The sequence below is a fragment of the Meriones unguiculatus genome, chromosome 17 (genome assembly GCF_030254825.1).
Source record: "Meriones unguiculatus strain TT.TT164.6M chromosome 17, Bangor_MerUng_6.1, whole genome shotgun sequence".
Classification (NCBI taxonomy): Eukaryota; Metazoa; Chordata; class Mammalia; order Rodentia; family Muridae; genus Meriones; species Meriones unguiculatus.
Genome location: NC_083364.1, coordinates 15,326,336 through 15,352,627, shown reverse-complemented (window position 1 = coordinate 15,352,627; position 26,292 = coordinate 15,326,336). Strand labels below are relative to the sequence as shown.

The window sequence follows — 26,292 nt, the reverse complement described above, 5'->3', positions numbered from 1 at the left end:
TCCAACAACTTCGTTTCAGGCTCTACTTACTGTCCAGAAACTCTTGTTTTGAAAAAAGGACATTGCTGGGCTGGAGAGTTGGCTTAGCGGTTAAGAGCAATGGCTGCTCTTCCAGAGGTTGAGTTCAGTTCCCAGCAGCCAAATAGCAGCTCACAACCATCTGTAAGGGACTCTGATTCCCTCTTCTGGTGCGCATGAAAACAGAGTACTCATATACATAAAAGTAAATAAACAAATCTTTTTAAAAAACTTTAAAAGAAAGGGACGTTGCAAGTCAGGTATGGTGGTGCACACCTTGAACTCCAGCACTTGGGAGGAGGAGGCAGGTGCATCTCTGTGAGTTTGAGGGGCCAGCCCAGCCCACAAAGAGAGTTCCAATACAGCCAGGGCTACACAGAAAAACCTTGTCTCAACCCAATCCCCAAAAGAGAGAAAGAGATTGTGTTTATATTTCTTATACCTTATAATTCCTTATAATTATGAGGGCTGGAGAGATGGCTCAGTGGGTTAAGAGCACTGCCTGCTCTTCCAGAGATTCTGAGTTTAATTCCCAGCGCACACATGGTGGCTTACAACCATCTATGATGAGATCTGGTGCCCTCTTCTGTCATGAAGGCATACATGCAGATAGAACACTCATATACGTAAATAAATAAATATTAAAAATAATTCCGTTATGAATAAGAATTTTAATTTTTTTTCCTTTGAAATTTTATTTTGAGGGCTAGGAATATGCCCTAGATGTAGAGCATTTGTCTAGCATCCAGAGGGTACTGGGTTTGATCCCTAGCACCACATAAACTCGGGTGTGGTGGCGCAGGCCTGTAATCTCAGTTGGGAGGTAGAAGCAAGAGGACCAGAAATTGAAGTTCATCCTTAGCTACAGAGCGTGTTTGAGGCCAGCTTGGGCTCCATGAGGCCTGTCTGATAAAACAACGCCTCTGACCCCAAATGGACTTCTACTTATTTGATATTTCATTACGTACTAGCTCTATTCGCAGAGCCCTGCTTTCCTTCCATTCCTTTGCTGGTAATGAGACTCCATACCATACACGAACCGTGAAAGTGCTCTACCACTGAGCCGTACATCTGTCCCTAACGTGTTTCTTCTTCATTTTATTTATCTTTTAAAAAAGATTTATCTTACGTCTGTGAGGTTGTTTGTTCGTTTGTCTGCATGTATGTCTGTGTGCCACATTTGTACCTGTTGCTCGTGGAGGTCAAGAGAGGGCATTGAATCCCCCGAGACTGGACATGCAGGTGCAGACAGTTGTGAACACTATGGAGGTGCTGGAAACTAAAGCCAGGTTCTCTGAAGGGACAGTTAATAATTTTAACCAATGAGACACGGCTCTAGCTCATTATGTATATATTTATTTATAAGCTTATAAAGATATATTTATTATATGTATTTAACATGTAGATTTATTTATTTATTTGAGATAAGGTATATCTCAGGCTATACCCTCAGCTCTATTTTTATTTATTTGTTTATTTATTTTTGTTTTGTTTCCAAGACAGGGTTTTTCTGTGTAGTCCTGCTATGTAGACCAGGCTGGACTTAAATTCAAACTGCCTCGGCTTCCTGAGTGCTGAGATTAAAAGTGTGTGCTGGCCCTATTTTTTAAGTTTTAAGTTAATTAATTAGTTAAACTTTGAGATAGGGTCTCACTATGTAACGCTAGCTGGACTGGACCTTGCTTGACCCGTCTGGCCTCAAACTCACAGAGAAATGCCTATCTCTGATTCCCAAAATTTGAAGTCAAAGCTGTGTGCTACCTCGCCCAGCCATAGTTTATCAAAATGATGAATTATAGTTGTACATATTTATAGGGTACAATGTGACGTTATGGAATATTTCTACAAGGGTGAATGACTGAATCAAACTGGGAGGCTTTTTGCCTGTGGTTCTGGAGGTGGAAGCTGGGGCCTCAAATATGCCAGGCACACATTTACCTAGGAACGGCATCCTCCGCCTGATGGAGGATGGTGTGGCCGGTAACGCCAACAACTGTTCCTTCAGGGCCAGATGTGCTGTTCCCACATGTGCATACTTTAGCTAGGCCCGCCTCATTTGAATCACTTACTGTGGTTGAGGCACACACATGAGCTACTCCATGTTCTGCCAAACTGGCGGGGACTGGGAGTGTTCTTTGACTTTTGAGAGACCCTTTGTCTCAAAAGTCAAAGAAACAAACAGAATAAAACAAAAAGCTTTTTGCTTGTTAACTAGGCACTCTACCGCTGGGGTAGGGGTATGGAGGGGGCTGGGGGGTTGGGATTGGGGATCATCCACAGAGGTCAGAGGAGGATGCTGTCAAGTGTTCCTTTGAGACAGTGTATCTCACCAGACTTGGGGCTTGCCTGGCGGCCAACAAGCCTCAGAAATCCTCTAGAGCCCACCCTTCAGAATGCTGGGGTTATAGGAGCATTCAGCAGTACCCAGCTTTTTACATGAGTAGTGGGGATTTGAACTCAGATCCTTATGCTTGTCTCCTAAGGTACTTCTAGAGTTTTTCAGTTTTATTAGTTTGCTGCATAACAGGCCTGCTGCCAGCATTTCCCTTTTTTCTCTTTCTTTCTTTCTTTCTTTCTTTCTTTCTTTCTTTCTTTCTTTCTTTCTTTCGAGACAGTATTTCTTTGTGTAGCCTTGGCTGTCCTGGACATGCTTTGTAGACCAGGCTGGCCTCAAACTCACAGTGATCTGTCTGTCTCTGCCTCCCGGGTGCTGGAATTACAGGCGTGTGGCATCCATGCCTGGCTCAGTTTGTTATCTGTCTCAGGATGGGAGGGTATGGGCAGTTTGCTACATCATGACTAAGAGAATACATTGAAAAAAGGGGGAAAGATATGGATAATGAAATTTAGGCAACAGGCAGCAAAGGAATTTTGATTAGGGCCATTAAAAAATAATCATTTTTCTCCTAATGGGGCACATTTGCCATTTTTGTTGGCATTTGAACTTGTAAGGTCATAAAACCGCTTTTGTCTTTCTGACTCCAGTACTCGTTATCATGTAGTGGCAGTCCTAATACCCTCAACTTCTCCTTCCTCTATCTCCCAAATGCTGTAAGTCTGAGCCCCCATACCTAGCTTTATTTATTTCATAGTGCTAGAGTAGGGATCAAGAGCCTTGGCTGGCCAGTGGTGGCATCTGCCTGTAATCCCAGCACTCAGAAGGCAGAGGCAGGTGGATTCTGTGCATTCTAGGCCCATCTGGTCTCCAGATCAGAGTTCCAGGACAGACAAGGCTACACAGAGAGACCCTTTGTCTCAAAAGTCAAAGAAACAAACAGAATAAAACAATAAGCTTTTTGCTTGTTAACTAGGCACTCTACCGCTGAGCCACACCCACTTTGCTTGCTTTTTGGTCTCTGAGCTGGCTTTTGAGCAAAGCCAAAGTAAGACGATGTTCATAGAGATTTCCTTTCCGTGGTCCTTTTATTGGAGGTCTGTGGCTGCTCAAAGGATTATCAGGGATTGTGCCTCCTGGATCTCCAAGGGTCCCTCAAAGCAGTTCTTAGTTTTTATCCTAGGAGAAATAAGAGAATATGAGATTTAGGGTGTATTTATGGTTGGGTCTGCCCTCCTTGCTATGGAAACTTGGAATAGGACAGGGTCTAACGTGAAGGAGTGGGGACAGGGCTGACTGGAGCTGGCTGTGGTGGGGAAACACCTACAGTTCCAGCACTGGGGAGCCTGAGGCCAAATGATCTGGGGAGTTGAAGATTAACCTTGGGCTGGTTGTGGCAGACCATGCCTTTAGCCTTTAAGCCCAGCATTTATGAGGCAGAAGCAGGTAGATCTCTCTGAGGTTGAGGCTACAGCAGAGTGGAAACCCTGTGTTTGTTCTTGTTTTCCTCTTTCTCTCTCTCTTTCTTTCTTTCTTTCTTTCTTTCTTTCTTTCTTTCTTTCTTTCAACAAATACCTATTTTTTCTTTTCCAGACAGGGTTTTTCTGTGTAGCCTTGGCTGTCCTGGACTTGCTTTGTAGATAAGGCAGCCCTTGAGCTCACAGAGATCTGCCTGCCTCTGCCGGCATTATAGGCGTGCGCCATCGCAGCCAGCACAAGTCCCTATTAAAACAAACCAAACCAAATCAAACTCAAACCTGTCTGCAGGCAAGAGCAGATAGAGAAATAGCTTAATGAAAAAGAGTGGCAAGATATAGGTAAGCAAAAGCTGGAGGGTCAGAAGGACCGGGAGTTCAAGATCATCCCTCCTGGGGGATGGAAATCCTCGTCTCAAAATCAAAACAATGGCTGGGGAATGGTTCTGTCAGCCAAGAGCTTGCTTTACAAATGTGAGGACCTGGGTTTGAGCCCCAGAACCCACATGAAGATGCTAGGCAAAGTGGTAACTTTTAGTCCCAGCACTGGGGATCCGGAGACAGGAAGACCCCTAGGGCTAATGAGTCTGTTTGATGAACTTCAGGCCAATGAGAGAGCCTGTCTCAAAGGAGGCAGACAGCTTTCTTGAGGATAACACCCGAAGTTGTCTTTAACACCACAGACATAAGAACAAACACACACATACACACATTAAAAAGAAGAAAAAAAGTAGCAGTTGTGGATGTGATACACTTGGAAAGCTTGTGATCTCAGCACTTGAGGCAGAGATAGGAGGATGGTGAGGTGGAGGCCAGCAAGTTCAAGGCTAGCCTGGGCTAGATCTCAAGACTTTGCTTCTTAAATAGACAAAACAGATGCAAGTAATGTGACTGTCCTAGTGTGGTTAGGAAGTGCTGGAAGTCAGGCCGAGTGAGGCTTTTAGGCTGGTTGTGCTGGCTAAGTCTAGACTGTGTTAATGGAAGAGTCTGCAGGATCAGGGAGTCAAAGGCTATCGAGAGCCCTCAGGGTTGAGATAAGCAGAGAAGAGCAACACAGGGCTAGGGTCTGGAGTGAATGCAGATAGACTCATTTAGGTGAAGAGTCACAGGTTAGGTTAGTGTTGTGTGAGCAGAACGCTTCAGGCTGGGAGGCTGGAGAGAGTTCTAGGTTAGGTGGCCTGGGGTAAGATAGGGCAGGCAGGAGGGTTTTGCCTTGGGTATTGTAATAAATTAATAAAAGATGTTATAAGTTTGGCGGTAAGGACCTAAGACAAATTGATCTTCAGGTGTGAGAGATGAGAGGTTTGAGTAGCATCAGGCCACAATCGTGATGGGACCTTGAAGAGAGAGGAGATAGAAACTTCAGTTCGAAAACATCTCAGGAGTTCCTGGCTCTTACATATTTTGGGGGCAGGGGCAGGGCTCGAGGGACAGGGGTTGGTGCTAGGGGGACAGGTGTGGGGCTAGGGAGGCAGGGGTGGGACTAGGGAGGCAGGCATCTACTACTGAGAGTCAGGAAAGCAGTCAGACACTAGATAAGAAGGATTGGTTTTCTGAGACAGGATTTCTCAGTGTAGCCCTGGCTGTCCTGGAACTTGTTCTGTAGATCAGGCTGGCTTCAAACTCAGAGGTCTGGCTGCCTCTGTCTCTCAAGTGCTGGGATTAAAGGGGTTCATCACCATGCCTGCCTTAAAAAAGAAGGTGAAACAGGTGTGTGTGTGTGTGTGTGTGTGTGTGTGTGTGTGTGTGATGGTCATCAGTTAAGAGCATGCACTGCCTTTGCAGATGACCCAGGTTCTGTTTCCAGAACCCATGTCAGATGGTCCACAAGGGCCTATAAACTCCAGGGGATCTGATTTCCACTTCTAATCTCCTTGGGAGCTGACACACATGAAATGCACATACATGCATGCAGGCACATACACATACAAATAAAAAAAATCGAATAAATCTTTTAAAAAAGGGTAAACTTGCAATTCACGATTACTTCAGTGTTGTATAGAAATTTCCTATGAATTGAAACATCCCTCCCTCCAAAAAAGTTAGGGCCACTCCATCAAGGCTGGTTAGTGAAGCTTAAACAGCTGCTGGGAGGCAAGATGGGGGACCAGGCTGACCAACACAGCTGCCAAAGATTGCCCAGAAGGGATCCTCCACCAGTGAGGTGCCTGCAAGTCATGAAGTGAGCTCCAAGGTTGCAGCTGAAGGCTGGACCTGATTCAAGCTTCCAAGGTGGAGGGGTGGTGGGCTAAGCTCAGGCACACGGACAGGCAGACCCACCGCTGAGAAATGAGGCCAAGTGCGCAGCAGGTCGAAGAGCGCGTTCCCGGGACAGTCGGTGGACACTAGTTGGCGGTGGCCGAGCAGCTGGTAGTCCGGCCTCAAGAGCCCCGCGCGCGTCGCGCATCTCGGGAGCGCCTCCCGCACCGTGTTCAGCGCCGCTTCGCTGGGCAGCGACTCCGTGTAGTTCCCCACGAAGGCCACGCCAAAGCCGCGGGAGTTGTGGCCGCGCGTGTGCGCGCCCACCCAGTGCCAGCCGCGACCCTCATACACGTAGCCGTCGGAACCTACCACGAAACTGCGGAGCGGATGGGACGGTAGGTTCAGCCGGGCGGTTCGGCCCCTGTACCTGGCCACGCCCCCCGACTCTGTTCCTGAGCCACAGGACACCACGAGAGGTGTCGTTTATTCAATTCGGTGTCGTTTCGGCACCGAGCGCAACCCAGAAAGCGCTTTCTCTTGCAGAACGGTGCAGAATGCCTTAAATGTTTTGTTTACAAAACAAATGTTTTGTTCGAAACTCTGTCTCGAACAAAACAAACAAAAAGGAACAAAACAAAACAAACTTCTCCTTTTCTGAAGCTACTCCTAAGAACTCATCGCGCCCACTCGGCTCACTTGTTTCTCCCTTGCTGGATTGATAGCCCCACCCCAATCTTGGGCCCCTCCCTTCATCTCCACTATGTCCCGGTTCATAACTACATCCACGATAAGCTCCTACCCTCTTGTTCTACTCCCCGCCTTCCAGTCCCCCCCCCCCCCGCAGTGGGCAAGGCTGGGTCCCCTCCCCGCAGTGGGCAAGGCTGGGTCCTTCCCCCCTCCCCGCAGTGGGCAAGGCTGGGTCCCCCAAGTCCACCTGTAGCCGATGTCATTCCAGAATCGCACATCCTGGTGGAAACGCTGCATGGAGCGCATGTTGGCGGCGCAGTAAGCAAACGTGCTGCAGGGTGGCGCTGGCACGTAGGTGTGATGTACGAACAAGAATCCGAGGGGCAGCTGGAGAGGCGTTGGGCTGCCTCGGTAGGGTGCCGCTCCCCAGCGGCAGCGGGGGTGAATGGCTGGGCAGCCTTCGGGAGCAAGGGAACATCACACTCCGATCACTAAGCATTTCCTTCTGCAAGACGCAGTCTCTGCTAAAATGATGGGCATCCTGTGGGCATCCCTCTGGCCTTTAGGATTTGGCAAGAGTCTAGTGTTAGGCCAGGGAGATGGCTCAGAGGGCATACATGGGGTAGATAGACAGATAGACAAGATAGATGGTGGAAAGATGATAGAAAGATAACAGATGATAGAAAAATAGATAACAGATAATTGACAGGTAGATTAGATAGATAGATGATAGATAGATAGATAGATAGATAGATGATAGATAGATAGATAGACAGACTCCATGATGAAAACCTAAAAGTGTGAGTTTGGTGGTGCACCCCTGTTAATCCCAGAATTTGAGAGATTAAGGAAGCGGGCTTTCAAGTTCAAGACCAGCCAGCACTATGTAGACATAGCCTATGTATGTTTATTGTCTCAATAAACAGGTACCAAAAAAAAAAAAATCAATCAGCCCTCACGTGTTGACTTCCAATTGTGTGCCATCTCTTGTATGGGTGGGTGAGGGGGTGGAGGTCAGGGTCTGTGTGTGTGTGTGTGTGTGTGTGTGTGTGTGTGTAGTTCAGGGTCTCATGAAGCCCAGGCTGCCCTCGACATAGATTCAAGGATGACCCTGAGTTTCTGATTCTCTGCCCTCTGCCCTCAGGGTCGGGGATTCTGCACCGGCATGCACCACTCTGCATGGTTTACTCTGCGGGTAGGAACTGAATGCGGGGTCTTAGGCACACACTCTACCAACTGAACTCCGCCCTCAGTCCCCCTTTATTCTTAAATTTAAATCGGATAAACTCTCATTTGCTCTTCAAGGACCAACTCTAGCGTTTCTTTGCCCATTTGGCTGTCCCTATCTATAGACTGTTCCCCTGGATTCCCTGGATCCCGCTGATGAGGGGCGGGGGAACTCCTTACCCAAGAATGCCTCCGTAAACTCCCGGGTCGCGAAGGCGGCTACCCGAGCCAGCTGTTCCTGGCTCATGCTCTGCAATTGCAAATGTCCTGGCTCCAGCTTCTGCAGCAGAACAAGGGCCTCCCACACCCGCCGGGCCAGGGTAGGGGCCGGAATCAAAGCAACCCCATTTTGCCTTCGGAAGTTACTCCGGAACACTGGATCTCCATCCACCCCAGCTCCGTAGTACTCTCTCAGCAGGCGGCTGAGGGGTGGCCGGGGCCTAGAAACCCGGCTCAAGTGGTCCCCAAGGAGAACTCCATCCAAGGCACCGTTGAGGAAAGCCATGGTGAGCCTGGATGCCTTCGGCTCCAACAGTGTGAAGACCCTAGGGGCAGAAAGCTGATCCCAGCAACCGTCAATACCCAGGCCGGGAGGACTCCGAGTCTGGGAACTGTGGAGGAAGGTCAAACCCAAGTCTCCAGCCAGAGTGACTGCCAGGAGTCCGGGCACAGTGGTGGGGGTCTTGGCGTTGCCACTTGGTAAAGCAGCTTCAGTATCTGGAGAGGAGGCATTTGTGGAGGCATTCATGAGTCCTGGCCAGATGGCCCCAGTGTTGGTCAGGGTGTCTCCCGTCTCACAGGGGATGGACAGGCAAGCTGAAGGCACGCTGGCAACACCGTACCCTTGCAGGCCGGCCTCGAGCCCAGCCAGTAGAGGCTTCACAGCTACAGTGGAGCCATCAGGTGCCAGCACCACTCCGTATTCCTGCCCATCCCGTACGTCATGTCGGGCCACCTCAGAAAGCAGGGCTTGAAGCTCCGGGTTCAGCGAGTGGGGATCTGGCTCCGTAGTGTTGTGGCTTGGTGCCTTCAGCAGCAAGTGCTGGTGAAGGGAATTATGGGGGCTGGAGTTCTTGGCTGACAGAATCCATCCGGAGGCTGTGCCTCTGGCCTCCGTCACCAGCACCTTTTGCTCAAGCTCAGTAAGCGCCTGGATGACAGAGTCCATGACCAGGGGCAAGGAGGAGGCTGCAGGAGGAGAGAATGAGTCAGCCCAGCAACCCAGCTTCGTTTGTTCCTGAACCTCCTGCTGTTCGTGTCACCATCTCCTAATGCTCCCAGGTCTCCATCTGATGCCAAGGGTGATCAGCACTTCCATCTTTGTGGAGCAGGAAAATGAGGCAGCCAGACCATCGCCTTTTGGAAAAGGAGGCTGGATTGTCTATGAGCACTGGGGAGCCATGGCCAGATGATGGGCAGGAGAGAAACTGGGCTAGGCGGGTGTTTGTGGGGGTTCAAATAGGAATGTCCCCTATAGGCTCATATATTTGAACACTTGGTCATCGGGGAGAGGGATTAGGAAGTACAGCCTTGTTGGAGCAGTTGTGGCCCTGTTGGAGGAAGTGTGTCACTGGGAGTGGGCTGTAGGGTTTCTGAAGCCCAAGCCAGGCCCATTGGCTTTCTCTCTTCTTCCTGATTAAGATTAAGATTAGAACTCTGAGCTCCTTTGGCACCACCTCTGCCTGTGTGCCGCCATGCTTTCCACCATGCTGATAACAGACTAAACCTCTGAACCTGTAAAGCTGCCCCAGTGAAAAGCTTTCCTTGATAAGAGTTGCCCTGGTCATGGTGTCTACTCACAGCAATAGATTAAGACACCATCCTAAGGTTGTTCTTCGGGCTACTTTATGGAAATGGATTTTCAAGGTGCGAGGATGAAGAGGGGCAGACAGTGTAGAGGTGAGAGAGGGAGGTAGCTTGTGGTATAGTGGTGGCAATGAATGAAAAGCAGGGAGAGTGAGCACATGTGTAGGGGTAAAGACAGGTAATTAAACAAGTTACGATTGTTTTAGGTTTATTTTTATTATTTTAATTTTTTTTAAGATTTATTTATTATTTATATAGCATTCTGCCTGCATGTTTTGCCTGCGTACCAGGTCTCAGTATGGATGGTTGTGAGCCACCATGTGGTTGCTGGGAATTGAACTCAGGACCTTTGGAAGAAAAGCCAGTGTTCTTAACCTCTGAGCCATCTCTCCAGCCCCTATTTTTATTATTTTAAATGATGTGGCTGTGCCAGGTTTGGGGTATGTGCATGTGGAGGTTTAGGACATACTGGAACTGGAGTTACTGGTGGTCGCGGTGACAGTGTAGGAGCTAGGAACAGAGCATGGGTCTTCTGTAAGAGCAACCCACCCTTGTAATCTCTGATAGATTAGTATTGGGCGGTTTTAGAGGGGAAAATATGTTGAAGGATACCCAGGTGTTATGTAGCAATTTCCTCCAACCTGAGGCCTCTTACTAAGACGTAGAAAGTAAACTAATTTAGAAGTCTCAGAAACTCCTAAAACTGCCTAAAATGCAAGAGGCTCCTCTCTGAAGGTTCTATAAGCAGTAGCAACTGTAAGGAAGAAGAGACCCTCGATCCAGCCAAGCTGCCTGCAAGTTCAGCAGGGAGCTCCAGATACACAGCTGGTGTGAGTCATTCATGCTAAGGATGGGCTTTTTGGGGGATGTAGCTGCATTTGATTCACCCACATTGCTATAAGTGGCCCCAGTAAACTCACTGGCTTACTGAGCTAGATTCGAATGCGATAGTTTCTTTGGTCCATCCATTATTACTGCCCTATTCGGTGCATGAGAAATAGTCACACAACAATAAGGAAGCTGAGCACAGTGGCTCATGCCAGCATTCAAAAATGTTGAGGCAGGAGGAGGATCATCACAAGTTCAAGACCAGCCTGAACTACATAGGTCCAGGCCATTCTGGCTACAAAGTGAGATCTTGTCACAAACAGACAGACAGACACATAGACACACAGGCACACAGAGAGATCGACAGACAAACAAATAGCTAAAGGAGAATGAGTTTTTCCCCTTTTCAGTAAAGGGAATTTTAGACAGGCATAGTGGCCCACACTTTTAATCCTAGACTACTGGAGGCAGAGGCAGGTGGATCTCTGAGTCTAGCCTGGTCTTCAGAGTGAGTTCCAGGACAGCCAGAGCTACAGTAAGACCCTGTCTCAGACAGACAAACAGACAAACAAGTAGACTCTAGAGACATTAGGTTACCAGGTTCACAGCATAGTTGTTGAAATATTGCCAATGTTTATTTAACTATGTCCCAGACATCATTCTTAGTGACACATATGACCTACTTAATCCTCACAAAACATTCTAAGGTGTGTCTCATTAGCTTTCTGTTACAGATGTCATGTTAGCTGTTTCAAGTTACACAGCTAGGAAGTGGAGGCGCTAAGATTTGAATCTAGGAAGGTAGGTTGTTTGGTTTGTTGCAGGGATTTGCTATTTATTGGAGGATGGCCTCTAACACATTATATAGCTCAGGCTGACTTCAAACTCATGATCCTCCTGCCTCAGCTCCCCATGTTCTGGAAATACAGACAAGTGTTCCCATACCCAGAGCCTCATTGTCATTTTAATTTTATTGCCTGGAATTGGTGCTCTTCCTCTGGCAATTAATTCTGTAACTTTGTTCTTTTCTGTCTTTTCTGCTTCTCAACAAAACCCAGGCTTCCCTCCTCTCATCTTCATTCTGTGTGTCCCTTCTCCAGGAAGCTGCCCTTAAGTTTTGTTTTCAGGTCCCCAGGTCTCCTCCCTGACATCCTTTCCTTGACTTTATGGGGTTAGGGATATGTGAGGTGCCAGAATGGCATTTTGCTGGGACCTGGAGCCTTGCCCCACTAGGGCTGAATAAAGCAAGCACCCCTCCCCCGAGGCCTCTGCCCGCCGACTCACCTGTCCCTGGCTTTGGCCACTGCAGGAATCCAAGTAGGATCCAGAGGACACCCTGGGCCTTCATTATGGGGCTCCTGTTTCAGGGTGCAGGCCCAGCAGAGAACTTCCAAGGTCCTAGGAGGAGAGGGACATGAAAATTCACATGTGCTACCAAAGCGCAGCCGGACAGTGCACTTACCCAGCTGAGTTAAGAGCAGGAAGCAGTGAGAGGAGGAGCACAGTGCCGGGGTCAAGGTTATCTGGGTATCAAAGTCTCCACCATCCTGTCCTGTCCCCACCCAGAGTGACATGATAGGTCAGTAAGACAGGTCCATGCCAAAAGAGGCCTGTAGACTGTGAAGTTCAAACTCCAAAAAAGTTAAAAATATAATAATAATAATAAAACCTAGAATGTTACGCATTCTAGGCAAGCACTGTACCTTTGAGCTATATTCCCAGCCTCCTCTTTTTATATTTTATCTTATTTTATTTGTTCTAAAATATGCCTTAAAAAACTTTAGTGAGTTCCAGGCCAGTCTGATCTTCAGAGTGAGCACAGGGCAGCCAAAGCTATGTAGAGAGACCCTTTCTCAAAACAAACAACAACAACAAACAAAACCAAAAAACCCCAAAGACCAAAACAAAAACAACAATGACAACCACCAAACAAACAAACAAACAAACAAACCCAAACCCACCCCTATGTTTAAGGCAGGCAGTGGTAGCTCACAGCTTTAATCCCAACACTCGGAGGCAGAGATGGTGGATCTCTGAGTTCCAGGCCAGCCTGGTCTACCGAGTGAGTTCCAGGAGAGCCAGAGCCACACAGAGAAACCCTGTCTCGAAAAAAAAAAAAAAAAAACCATAAATTTGAATGTATTATTAGTGTGTGTGTGTGTGTGTGTGTGTGCCTGTGTAGTGTGTGTCTATGACATGAGTGTGGATTTGTGTATGTGCCATGACATGCAGGTCAAGGTCAGAAGACAACTTTTGGAAGTTAGTCTCCTTCCTCTTCAAGATCTGGAGAGGGAACTCAAGTGGCCAGGCTTGCACAAAAAAAATGCCCTTACCCACCAAAACATTTCTCTAGCCTTTTCTTTTTAATTGCGTACATATGTTTATATGTCTGTGGGTTTTCCCACAAGGGCAACACCTGTGAAAGACAAAAGAGGGCATCGGATCCCCTGGAACTGAAGGGTCAAGCTGCTGTGAGCCATCTGATGTGGGTGCTGGGGTCTGGATTCAGGGCCACTGCAAACGAGTAAGTGCTTTTGACCTCTGAGCCAATGCTCCTGCACCTGTCCATCTGTCCATCTGTCTATCCACCCGTCTGGCTTGTTTAAGCTCCTGGTCCTCCCAGCTTCCCACGCTGCTGAGACTATAGGTATGTGCCACACCTTGCTACTTTTTACAACTAGTTTTGAGGCAGGATGTTGCTATGTAGCCTAGGCTTGCCTCAGACTCTGGGTCCTCCGACCTCAGACTCCTACGTGATAGGATTTTAGGCGGGTACTATTACACCCAATTTAAGGTCTGCCTGTTCTTGGGAGTCGTGCTTTGAAGTCAATCCAGTAAACTCCGCCCCGTCTCAGAAGTGGCAGCTCTGTGGCTGCGGCCTACCTGTAGGAGAACTTCTCAACTGCCTGGCAAGCTGGAGGCTTGTTTGAGACAGGGTCTCACCATGTAGCTGCAGCTATCCTGAAGCTTGCTATGTAGCCCTGGCTGCCCTCAAACACAAAGATCTGCTCGTCTCTGCCTCCTGAGTGCTAGGATTAAAGCCACGTGCCATCACACCCAGAGACACAGTCAATTTTTAAGGAAAAAAATATATCTTTTGGCTTACAGTTTCGGCAGCTGCAATCCTTGGTTGGTCGGTCTGACTGCTCTGGGCCTGTGAGGAGAGAGGGACTTAGGATGGAGAAAGCTGCTTACCTCACATAAGCAGAGATGCAAGAACACAGAAATGAAGGGTCAGGGTCCTTTTGAGTGACTTCCTCCCACTAGCACACATGTCTTAAAGGTTCCATCCCTCTGGCACCACACGCTAGGCACCCTGCGTTTAACATGTGAGCCTTCTAGGGACCTTTCACATGGACATTCCAGCAAGCAGAGAGAGGAAGCCTGTGGTTAGTGCCTCCTGTGTTGCACCCCACCCCCAAATGCTGGAGGGGTGGGGGTCTTCCTCTTCCTCCTCTGCTTTTATTACCTCTCCCTCCCTCCTACTTCTCCCTCTCTCTGTGTGCACCAAGTACCGTGATGCACACGTGGTAGAGGACTGTGAAAGTCAGTCTTCTCCTTCTGCCATGTGGGGTCAGTGATCAATTTCAGGTCATCAGGCTTGGGGCCAAGTGCCGGTACCCACTGAGCCATCTCATTGGCCCTGACCTTTAAACATCTGAGAGTGTACGTGTTTGTGTGCGTGTGTGCACATGAGCGCACACCTCCACGTATGCCCATTCAGAGGTGAGAGGAGAATATCAGTATTTTCCTTTATCCTTGTCTACCTTATTGCCTGGAGACAGGGTCCCTTTCTGAACCAGGAGATCACTATTTGGGTTAGGCTGCCTGCAATAGGATCTGCTATCTATCTCCGCTTCCAAATGCTGGGTTTACTGCATTTGGAAGGGAATTCTAACTCAGGCCCTCATGCTTACACAGCAAACTCTCTGACCCCCTGAGCCATCTTCCCAGTCTTCGGTGGTTTGTTTCTTGAGAGAAAGGGTCTTAATCTGTCGCCGAGGCTGGCTTTGAACTTAAAGCAACCTTCCTGCTTTGATGCGCTAAGTGCTAGAATTACAGATGTGAGCCGCCATGCCTGGCTCTTGAAGGCTGCCTCCCATCCTAGTTCCAGCCTCTGGCTAAACAAAGAGCAAGGCTCTGGTTTCATTCTGGGAACCTACCTAGGTTTTCAGTAGGGGATCGGTCTCCTTCTCTGGGTGCTGACGTCTGAGTCCTGCAGAATGGTCCTGTCTCTCTTCACTTCCTCCCCTTCCAGGCTGTCCTTGAATCTCTTACATATCCTGGATTGGCCTAGAACCTCCTGCCTCCTCCTCGGTGCTGGGATTCCAGGCTAGATCTAGCTCCCCTTTATTCTGTCATCAGGTGGGGCGGCTCCCCTAGGCTGGGCTGTATGGAAACTTCTTTCCTCTTGGCCTTCCACCTTCAAACCAGCCGTACAGCTTCCTAAGAGGCCCACTGGGCTACGGACTCATCATGAGGCAAGTCCCAGGCCAGGTTGGGGAAGCCCAGACTGAGCCAGACTTGGAATTCCCCAAGGAGCCACCCCAGGGCCTGCTCACCTGCCAGGCATTTTTATTCATGTCCTTCCCGTATTCCACCCCAAACCCTTCTCCTTTTTCTCTTTAGGGTCTCATGTAGCTCAGGCTATGTAACTCCCCATGTAGCCAAGGATGACTTTGAACTTACTGTCTTCTGCCTTCAGCACCAAATGCTAGGATTATAGGCATGCACCACCCCAGCTGGTTTATGTGGTACTGGGGATCAAATCCAAGTATCCCCTCGTGTAGGCAATCACTCCACCAACAGATGCATCTTCAGCCCCAGTTATTCTCTACGTAGTGACCTTTGAGCACCCAGGACGAAGCCAGGTATACAGAAGCAGCTCAGACAGCAGATCACTGAGGCATGGGACTTACTGGGTTCTGCTTCTTGCGATATTCTCCTTCAAGCCCAGGTTTCCAAAGATTTAGGAACAGGAGGCTCTGTCTGCTGAAGCACGCAGGCTGGGGCCCGTGAGAAGGCTCAGCAGGTTCAGGCACCTGTTACCACACTGAACCCTGGAACCCACACGGTGGAAGGAGAAAACAGCCTCCCCAAAGTCGTCCTCTGACTTCCACCAGAGCACAGACAAAGCAAAGCACAAAGCAAGTGATTAGATACATTAATGTAACTTGAAAACAAAGTGTGTAAGCTGCATGTTCTTTCAGGGCAGGCTTCTGCCTCGGTGAAGTCGACAACCCCAGTAACCAAGATACATTGATTTTAAAAAGAGTTTGTTATTTATTTACTAGACAGGTTCTGAGGCATTTCCGGGCTAGTGCTCTTCCCCTGAAGTATGTCACCAGCTCCCCACCATCTTCTGAAACAGGGCCTCACTATGCAGCCACATTGGCTTGAATTTATAACCCTGCCTCTGGTTCCTGATGGCTGGGATTACAGAATTCTCCACCTACTTTACTTTTTAAAACATCTGATGCAAGATCTCACTGTGTAGCCCGGGCTGGCTCCAAACTAGTGATTTTCCTGCCTTGGTTTCCCCCAAAAGTTTTAGACTCAAGGCCAAACTGAGCACAAAGTATAGAGATTCTGTAAGCAACCCCCCCCCCCCATAATCGCCTGCTCCCACACTGCAGATCTTCTGTTGTCAACATCCTATATTGGAGAGACACGGTGGTGAGAATCGATGCCCCTGTATTTACACATCAGAGTCCACAGTCTGCATTCCGGTGTCTCTTGGACTCATATCAAAGCTACTATTTGCCTTCCTGTGGGTGGGACTAGTGTCTCACAGGTCAGGCAAGTGCTAACCTGTGGGCTAAACCCCAATCCACTTTGTATCAAGACAGAAACAGTATGATTTCTTTAAAAATTAGTTATTTTTATTTATGTGTGTGTTGTATACACATTGGTATATGCAGTCACATGCACTCTTGTGTGAAGGTCAAAGGTCAACATTTCCTTTCTCCCCTCTTCCTTTTTTGTTTTTTTAAAATTTATTTATTTTTTTATTAATTACAGTTTATTCACTTTGCATCCCAGCTGTAGCCCCTTTCCCTGTCCCCTCCCAACCCTGCCCGCTCCCTCATCTCCTCCCATGCCCCTCCCCAAGTCCACTGATAGGGGAGGTCCTCCTTCCCTTCCTTCTGACCCTAGCCTATCAGGTCTCATCAGGACTGGCTGCATTATCTTCTTCTGTGGCTTGGTAAGGTGATCAGGGGGAGGTGATCAAAGAGCCAGCCACTGAGTTCTTGTTAGAGACCGTCCCTGTTCCCCTTACTAGGGAGCCCATTTGGAGACTGAGCTGCCATGGGATACATCTGTGCAGGGGTTCTAGGTTATCTCCATGCATTGGTTGGAGTATGAGTCTCTGGAAAGACCCCTGTGTTCAAATTTTCTGGTTCTGTTGCTCTCCTTGTGGAGCTCCTGTCCTCTCCGGGTCTTTCTATCTCTCCCTTATTTCATAAAATTCCCTGAATCTGCCCAAATTTTGGATATTGCTTAAGACAAGGTCTTACTACATAGCCCTGACTAGAACTTCCATAGCCTGTACTGGAACTTCCCATTAGACTACACTGGCCTCAAACTTATGGAGATCTGCTTGGCTTTGCCCACCAAGTTCTGGAATTAAAGGCATGTACTACTGCCCCTGGCCCTTCTTGGTTTCTTGAGATAGGGTCTTGCCACAGAGCACTGGCTGGTTTGGTGCTTGATACATAGCCCAAGTTGGTCTCAAACCCACGGCAATCTTCCCGCATAAAACATTTGAGTTCTAGAATTACTGGTATGCACTCAGTTTATCTCTGCCTCTCTTCCTCCCTCTGCCCCTCTCTCCTTTTCTCTATCTTTCTCTCTTTCAGTCAGTACCAGGAACTTGGTGCCTTGTATACGCTAAGCAAGTGATCTACCATTGAGCCATGTTCTCAGTCCTTTTAATTGAAAACAATTTTTAGTTAGGTGTTGCGGCACTGGCACTAACACTGCACTCGGCTCTCTGGGAGTTTAAGGTCAGTCTAGTCTCCACGGTGAGTGCCAGGCCAGCCAGGCTTACATCATGAGAAGTTCTCTCAAAAGAAGTGCGTGTGTGTTTTATGTTGTATGTATGTGTTCCTATGGGTGTGGGCATGTGTGTGTGCTTGTGTATGCCTATGTGTGCTCCTGCACGTGAGGCCATAGGTTGACATAGATTAGTCCTCAATTCCTCTCACATTACTTCTTGAGACAGGATCTCTCAATACACTTAGAACTTGTACATTCAGCGACATTGGCCGACCATGAACTGAACTCCAGGAGTCTTCCTGTGTCTAGTTTTTGAATTATGACATGAGCCATCATATTTGGTTTCTACAGTGGTGCTGAGGGTCTGAACTTAGGTATTTATGATTTTGTGAATTTTCCTAACTAAATCATCTCACCCATGTTCTCTCTCTCTCATTTTGAGATAGGACTTCACTGAGTTGGCCAGGCATCACTTGAACTCATTCTGTAGCCGAGGCAGACCTTGAACTGTCAATCTTCCTGTGTCAGCCTCCTCAGTAGCTAGAATTATTGATGTGTACCATCAGATCTGGCTTCACCTGACATAGCCCAAGCTGCAGGCCTGCCCTCTCTTTTTTCTTTAACCCTTTTTTTCTGTATGCTGCTTCGTGCTTGTGTGTGTGTGTGTGTGTGTGTGTGTGTGTGTGTACACCTTGTGGGATTATTTCTGTCCCCTGTGTGAATCCCGGGGCTCAAACTCAGGTAGTCAGGCTTGATGGCAAGCTTGACCTTTACCCATTGAGCCATTTTGCTATCTATAGGCTTATGCTTCCATATCTTATCTTTGACTGGTTCTTTTGCCCCAAGATAAGGAGAAGCTCAGTTCTGGAGTATCTAGGGACAAATTAGGTGCTATGGATTGTTTGCTTGGTATGTGAAAACCTAAGGAAGATAGGTTTCAGGGCCAGGCTGGGCTGGGCTCTGAAACACACAAATATTCATGCCTACACATCAGATACCCACTCGCCAACGTACCCAGGCTGGGCTGGGCCTGGGTGGCAGCAGGAAATTTGGGGATCCCATGATGAGTCACCCCACTTCGCAGGATGCCCTCTTAGTTCATGATGCCCGCCTTCAAGGAGAGGCCAGTACCTCCAGGACGTCTGTCATAAGCCAGGGTCTCGGGAGAACAAACACTGACCAGATTCTGGAGCACTGGCAAGGAGAGACAGAGCTTTGGGGCTCTCCAAAGAATCAGAGTGTGAGCAGAAGAAACGTAGAGCAGGGCTAGACTTGGGATCACGGTCACAATTATGGGGCTTGTGAGGCGGCACTTGCAGCCAAACCTGAGTTAAATCCGAAGGATTCATACGGCAGAAGGGGAGAACTGGCCTCTGCATGCACACCATAGCACATCTGTGAGCACACACACACACACACACACACACACACACTCAAATAAATAAGAAAAAGAGTATGCTCTGGGAGCTAGGAATGTAGCTCAGTGGTAGCGTCTGCTCAGCCTGGGCAAGGCCCTGCTATCAAGTCTGACAACATGGTTTTAGCCACCCCAACCCCACCATGCCCCTGCATCCACGTGGTGGAAGGAGAGAACCAATCCCTCACACTGTCTTCTGACCTCCATAAGTATGCACACACAGGCATCACTCACCAACCGACCGACCGACCGACTGACCAACACAACTTCAAAAGAGATATTCAGGCTTGGAGAGGTGGCTCAATGGTTAAGAACACTTGTTCTTGCAGAGAACAAATGTTTGGTTCCCAGAACACCCACCACATGCTGGCTCACAACATCAGTAATTTTAGTTTCCGGGGATCTGATGTTTACTCCTGACCTCTGCAGGCATAAGACAGGCTTGTGTTGCACAGGCACACATGCAGGTGAAACACTCATAAAACACTCGGTGGGTAAAGGCCTGAAGACTTACGTTCCATCTTGGAAATCTACATGGTGGAAGGGAAGAATTAACTCCTGTGGATATAAACATGGCTTTGTTTTGGTCCCAGGTGTGCGACGTGGGACTAATTCAGACGGTCCATAGCAGCAGACTATTTGCCTCATGCGGGCTCTGAGAGGAGCTCTTTGCTAACTGCAGATAGTTTGAATCTGAGGACTCTGGAGAGAGAATAAATGCCAGAGAGTGGAGGGGGAGAAGGAACAAGGCTGCTCCTGCTTTCTCCTTGCTGTTCCTGGTTGCTGTTGTGAGACAAGAAGTTGGAGGTCTCCTTAAATGAGGATTGGACTGGCTCCAAAGAACCCAAGACCCTGACCAGCAGGAAGCAGCTAAGAAATAACTGCATCCACTCTCCCACTAACCCATTTTTTTCTCCTACCTTGTGTTGGGGTAGGGTGAAAAAGGGAAGGGATTGGGGTGGAGTAGGGAGAAAAAGATAAAAGAAACGTAAATAAAAGAGTTTTTAAGGTTCTGGAGAGGCGGCTCAGAGGTTAAGAGCACTGGCTGTTCTTCCTAGAGGTCCTGAGTTCAATTCCCAGCAACCACATGGTGGCTCACAACCCTTTACGATGAAATCTGGTGCCCTCTTCTGGCGTGCAGGCAGAATGCTGAATAAATAATAAATAAATCTTTAAAAAAAAAAAAAGAGTTTAAAAAAGTACACCAACAAACTCTTGCGATTGTGCTCTGACCTCAGTATGTATCCCACGCACACGCCCTTCCCAACACATAAACAAAAGAACATTTAAAAGTAATAACAGGGCCCTTGGCTGTCCTGGAGCTCACTCTGTAGACCAGGGCAGCCTCGAACTCACAGAGATCTGCCTGGGTTTACCACCAACTGTGCCACGCAACCCAGCCCAATTGTCCTCACTAGACAACGTGGGAAGAATACAAGATGCCAGAGTGTTCAACGCTAAATGGGTCACACACCGTCCTCTCGGGGCTCAGGGATCTTGGAAGAAGAGGGGGAGGAAAGATTGCAAGGACCAGAGGTCATGGATAACTGCCATAACACTGTTTTCTGGACACAGCAGGGGACACCTGACACACATGAGCTCATGGTGGCTGGGATGTACACACAAGACCGAGCCAGACAAACATCCCAGCATGAAGTGAGGGGGTGGCCAGGAAGTCCTGCCCTAGTGTGAGGCGGTTTGCCAACAGTGGAATGATGGCTGTTGGGAGCGGGTGAGTCAGTTTTCTTGCCCATGTTTCAGCAGATGGCCCTACGTCCATGCAGGCGCAGGCAGCATACAGCCTTAACTCATTGGGTTAAAAAGAAAAAGTACATGAAATTGGGTGAGAACCGAGGAGTGGGATAAGCGAGGAATTGGAGGTGATGGAATAGAGAGACGTGATCAAAACACATTGTATGAATGTATGGAATTCTCAGACAGTAAAACAAAACAAAACTAAACTAAACTAAAAAAAAAAAAAAAAAAAAAAAAAAAAAAACCAACAAATTCCCAGTCCACCTCTAATTCTAGAAAGTAGTTTTAGCCCTTGTCACCATTCTGTCTGCCTTGAGAATGGATGGAGAGAGCCTCCCGTAGTCACCGTGACGGCGAAATCAGGACACAGGGATCAAACACCCTGTGGGATGTGATTGAGGAGCAGAGCACGGGGAGAGTGTGGTCAGGGTTCTGTGTCCTACACACCTGTCTCGAAGGCCCCCGCTATGCAGAGTCTATCCAACGGTGAGTAATTGATTTCATTAACCAGATGTCTAGACTCCCACATCCAAGGCAAATCCAGGCTCACAGGAGTCCATTATTTCCACAGTTGGAGTGCCCCCAGATTCCTGCGGGCTGCCTGGCCTCGGGGCTGGGACTGGAGCCCGTGTGGGGCAGCTGCCAAGCCATTTAATCTGGTTTAGGCCAGCCCAGGAATTAGAGAAGCCCAGAGTGCCAAAGCGAAAAAAGCTGTGTGCTGTTGGGGCTGCAGACTCTGTCTCGAGCCGTCGCCAACAGGCGATAGGTGGAGGGAGCCGAGTTTCTGGAAGGTAGCGGACAGATTTAATATCCAGGCTCCTCATCCTGGAGTTGGGAAGAAGTTTTGTCGTGGAAGATGTGGGGCATGGTGCAGACGCTTTGAGCTCAGCCCTTGATGAGTTGTTGGGGCCCATATTGGGTGGGGTGAGTGGGCTAGAGGGTGATGTTCCCTGGGCAAATAGCATCCCATGCCCGCATGCCACCACTCCTTCAAAAGAGGGATACAGAAGTTGGGTGTGTTGGCACAGGAGAAGTGGAGGTGGGAAGGTCAGAAGTTCGGGGCCAGCTTCAGCTACATGTTGAGTTTGTTGCCATCCTGGTCTGCATGAGATACTGTGCAGGAGTCAGCTTTTTGTTTTGAGACAAGGATTTCTCTGTGTAGCCTTGGCTGTCCTGGAACTAGTACTATAGACCAGGATGGCCTTGAACTCATGGAGATCCACCTGTCTCTGCTTCCTGAGTGACTAAAAGGACTGTGCCATCACCAGCTACCTCCAGCCTCTCTTTTAAAATTGTAATATATATTATATTATATATATAAATATATAAAATTTATTGTTTTGTCTTAGATGTTTTACCTGCATGTATGCCTGTGTGCCATGTGATACACAGAGGCCAGAAGAGAGAGTCTAATTTTCTGAGACTGGAGTTACAGACAATTGTGAATGGCCATGTGGGTGCTGAAAATCAAATCCCGCTCCTCTGGAAAGGCAGACATCTTTCTTAATCACCGAGCCGTCCCTCTATCCCCCTGATCACAGGCATGCTCCACCATGATGCCAGGCTTCCCTTCCTTTTCAGAAAATATTTACCCTTCTGATCATACTAAGTTATCCCAGACCCTTCCTATCTCCTTCTCCACTTCATTTTTCTCTTCTTTTTAAAGCAACCACTAAGCCCAATTAGAACTGCTCTTGAAGGCATGGCTGTGGAGCCAACTGGATCATGGGCAATCTTCAAGAGGCCGCACGCTCGCTCGGAAAAAGCCCCTTCCTCTCCCCCAGAGCCGTCAACCGCAGTAGGGCCGTCCTCCATCCATGCTGGGATTTCTAACTGGCTTATCTTGTGCAGGAAACCACCATTGCCCTGACTCCCTGAGTGCAGTGGACGTATTGCATCCCCAGCTTTCCTCCCTAGCTTCCAGCTCTTGCTTTTTTTGGTCCCCTCTTCCACGAACTTCCCTGGGCCTTGGTGGAGGGATTAGTGTAGGTGCTCTATTTAGGGTTGAACATTCACGGTCACTTGTGCCCTGCCTCTGCTAGGCTGAGTGTCTTCTGCTCTAACCGCTGCCCACTGCAGAAAGACTCCTCTCTGGACAAGGTTGAGAGGAACTTTAACCTTGTCTCTTGCCGAGTAGAAGCTTATTATTCACTGTCTTCACTGCTTTCTCTTACAGAGTTCAAGAGGCGAGGCTCCCGGTCTGCCCCCTTACACAGAAGTCCTGCATTCTGTTTCTCGAGACAGAGTCTCACAGCAGCAGAAGCCGGCCTGGAACTCTCTGCAAAGTGCAGCTGGACTTGGACACTCAGTGCTCCCACTGATACACATAATATAAAAAATTAAATTAAAAAGTAATACACACACACGAATCATTGGCCTACATTCTCTTTTTGTTTGGGGTTTTGTTTGTACTTGTTCTAAAAGAGGGTCTTTTAGGTCGTTCTGGGCGGCCTAGACTCATTTCAGGCCCCAGGCTGCCTGTGAATTTATAGGTGATTCTCCTGCTTCTGCTCAGTGAGTCCAAGGATTGCAGATGTGAAATTATTTGTGTAGTTTGGGCATGGTGGTGCACGCTTTCAATCTCAGCTCTTGGAAGGCAAAGGCAGGAGGATCTCTATGAGTTGGAGAGCAGCTTTAGTCTACATAGCAAGTTCTAAACTAGCCAGGGCTGTGTAGTGGGACGTTGTCTTAATTTTTTTTCTAATTACTGTGTGTGCTGTGTATGTGTGGGCACACATATGTTATGGCCTGTGGAGTTTCTGTCAGGGATTATTAAACTCAGGCCATCAGGCATGGGCAACAAGTACTTTTACCCGCTGAGCCATCTTACATATTCTTTTTATGTATTTAGTTTTGCCATTTGAAGTGGGAACCTAGTATAGGATTATGATGGACTTCTTATTTCTTATAAGTGGGTAGGTGAATGAAGCGAGCCAGAAAACAGCAATTTCCCTTTCCCATGGCTTTCACAGCTTTACATGCCAACTAATAAAATGAGTGTGTAAAATGCCCCTGCTCTCTGTCATATGAAGCAAGAATGGCAATCATCAGAAGACAGAGGCAGGCAAGATTGCTCAGTGGGTGAACAAGCTTGCTACCAAGCATGGCAACCTAAGTTCAGACTCCAGAACTCTCATGGGGGAAGGAAAGGCCAGACTCCCACAAGTTTTCCTCTGACCCCCAGATAAGTGCCGAGGCGATACTCATAGACATATACTCTAATAATTGATTTGTTCTTATTTTATGCACATTGGTGTTTTGCCTGCGTGTATATCTGTGTAAGGGTGTCAGATCCCCTGGAAGTGGAGCTACAGACAGCCATGAGCTGCCTTGTGGGCACTGGGAACAGAACTCAGGTCCTCTGCAAGAGCAGGCAGCGCTCCCAAACCCCGAGCCATGTCTCCAGCCCATACAGTCACTCTAAATTAGTTAACTAATTTTTAAAGGAAAATAATGACAGGAAATACTGGAGGAAATGTGGGAAAGAGGAACCTATACATTGCTGGGGTGGGGATTTACCTGGTGCAGCCACTATGGAAATTTGAAAAAAATCTCTCAAAAAACTAAAAGTGGAATTTCCATAGGGTTCAGCTCCAGGGCATATATCAGGGGGACCCCAAGTCCACGTACCACAGAGACAGTTGCTCATCCATGTTCATTGCAGCTGTATTCATAATTCCTATGACATGGAATTCACCTAGATGTCCACCAATAAATGAATAGATAATGAAAATCTGTTTATGTGCGTGTATATGTGTGCATTCATGTGTGCTTGTGTGTGCGTGTGTGATATTATACATGTACATGATATTATATAACCTGAAAGCAGAAGGACTATTTGAGAAGAAGAAGGAGGATAGAAGTCAGTAACAGCGGTAAATAAAGTCAAAGAACCTGACTGACTTGAGGGAATAACATATCTCATAATGTTTCCAATATGTTGAATGAAGTTATATGCTAAGAAAAATTCAAAACATACTCACAAGCTTTTCAACTTGACCTTGTGGGCTCCTGTATATTCTTCAAAGCCCTTTAGCAATAGTCCCCTTTCCAGAAAGCCTTCCTTTCTTCCAGCTTCTCTGGTTCCTTTGTTCCCCAAGACTCTGAGAAAGGCCCATCCTTGACACTGAAAACTTGGGACCGTCTTATTCTGGTTTCATGGATTCCAGAGGATGGGTTTCTGGAGATGCAGCCCAGGGTTGATGCTGAGAGCACTCTGGGCAGGGGTGACATGGAGCGGAAACACCTTGGAAGGTCCAGAACGGAGGACCCGCCTTCTAGCTGTGGGCCTCCCCAACTAGGCTCCTCTGGACAAAGACGTTCTAGGTCAAGATGGCCAACCTTGCAAATTCTGCTCCCTGTCCTTCTTCTGAGTCATCATGCTGGGGTGATGAATTCACCGTGGGTGTATGTCACCTGTGTGGTTCCTTGGCCAGAAGAAATTCGTGTAAGGTTCAAGGAGACCCCAGTTTTAGTACAGACTTCCAGCTGCCATTTTGTGTGCCTCAGTTTCTCCACTTCTACAGTGGGTACAGTGGTGTGCTCATGTCATGGCTGTGGCAAAGGGATTGATGGAGGGTAACTCCAGCAACTCGTTTCCCACCACTTACCCATTACATCCTGAGAGAAGTTCACAGGACAAAGAGTTGGCCAATTATTGTTTACATTTTGAGGCAGGAGCTCGGACAATCCAGGTTGGCCTTTACCTTCATCTATCCTGAGACTGATCTTGCTTCTGCCTTCCAAGTGCCTTAATGTATAAGCATACATTTCCAGTTTATTTTATTCAGAAACATTTAAACCACCTTACATTTGGTCTGGTACAATGGCTTGGGGGTAAAGGCTCTGCTGTCCAACCCCACAACCCGAACTCACCCGCCACACCCTAAATGCACACGACGGAAGAGAATCAGCTCACAAAGGCTGTCCTCTGCATACTCACACACCAGAAATAAACAGCACAGGAATTACATTTTGTTTAGTGTGTGTGTGTGTGTGTGTGTGTGTGTGTGTGTGTGTGTGCGTAGGTCAGAGGATAACTTTCAGGAGTCAGTCCCCTCTTTCTGCCATGTGTCTCAGGGATCAAAGTCAGGTTTCAGGCGTGGTAGCAGCCACTCTTACCAACAGGGCCATTTTGCTGCCTTTATTTTGTTTCCTTGAGACGGAGCTTCCTGGAGCCCGGGCTGGACTTGGATTTGTGAAGGATCCTTCTGATACGCCCAAGTGCTGGGACGGCAAGTGCGTGCCACCATGCTCAGCTAAGTCAATCATTATGACGAAAACAGTTTGAAAACATAAATTGAGCAATCAGTGACAGTTAGCACACTGGTACACTTGGGCAAGCACCACCTCTCTCCAGAGCCAAAGCAGTCTGTCCACTCCAGCGGACACCCCGCCGCACTGCTCCCTGTCCCCATCCCTCCAGCCCCAGCAGCCTCTGCTCTGCACTCCGGGCCTGCGAGCCTGCCCGTGCTGACGTGACACACAGACGGCACTGCATGCTGACCAGCTTTCTGGGTCTGGCCTCTTCCACCAGCACAGTG

General features: G+C 48.1%; 1 protein-coding gene across 4 annotated transcripts; it reads right to left on the bottom strand.

Annotated features, from left to right (window-relative positions):
• Window positions 1-1,352: 1,352 nt before the first annotated feature.
• Window positions 1,353-14,756, bottom strand: Pglyrp2 (peptidoglycan recognition protein 2). Of its 4 annotated transcripts, XM_060371033.1 has the most exons (8): window positions 14,742-14,756; window positions 13,685-13,732; window positions 11,863-11,976; window positions 8,125-9,132; window positions 6,965-7,175; window positions 6,109-6,406; window positions 3,929-4,075; window positions 1,353-3,532 (listed from the first exon to the last, which is right to left on the bottom strand). In XM_060371033.1, the coding sequence occupies exons 3-7, from the start codon at window positions 11,924-11,926 to the stop codon at window positions 3,929-3,931; spliced, it is 1,728 nt and encodes a 575-aa protein (XP_060227016.1). In that variant the 5' UTR covers window positions 11,927-11,976; window positions 13,685-13,732; window positions 14,742-14,756; the 3' UTR covers window positions 1,353-3,532. The 4 variants fall into 4 exon arrangements, with proteins under 4 accessions (XP_060227016.1, XP_060227015.1, XP_021493216.2 ...); XM_060371032.1 differs by lacking the exons at window positions 13,685-13,732; window positions 14,742-14,756 and having other exon boundaries at window positions 11,863-12,076; XM_021637541.2 differs by lacking the exons at window positions 3,929-4,075; window positions 13,685-13,732; window positions 14,742-14,756 and having other exon boundaries at window positions 11,863-12,075.
• Window positions 14,757-26,292: the final 11,536 nt, after the last annotated feature.

Excerpts from the sequence above, each read along its gene's own strand:
- Pglyrp2 (XM_060371033.1), bottom strand. The coding sequence starts at position 11,926 with ATGAAGGCCCAGGGTGTCCTCTGGATCCTACTTGGATTCCTGCAGTGG. Across the intron at positions 9,133-11,862 it reads GTGGCCAAAGCCAGGGACAG|CCTCCTCCTTGCCCCTGGTC; the intron begins GTGAGTCGGCGG and ends CTCCTCCTGCAG. Across the intron at positions 4,076-6,108 it reads CTTGGCCTCATTTCTCAGCG|GGACTTGTGCTGGCTGCGAT; the intron begins GTGGGTCTGCCT and ends TTGTTTTAATAG.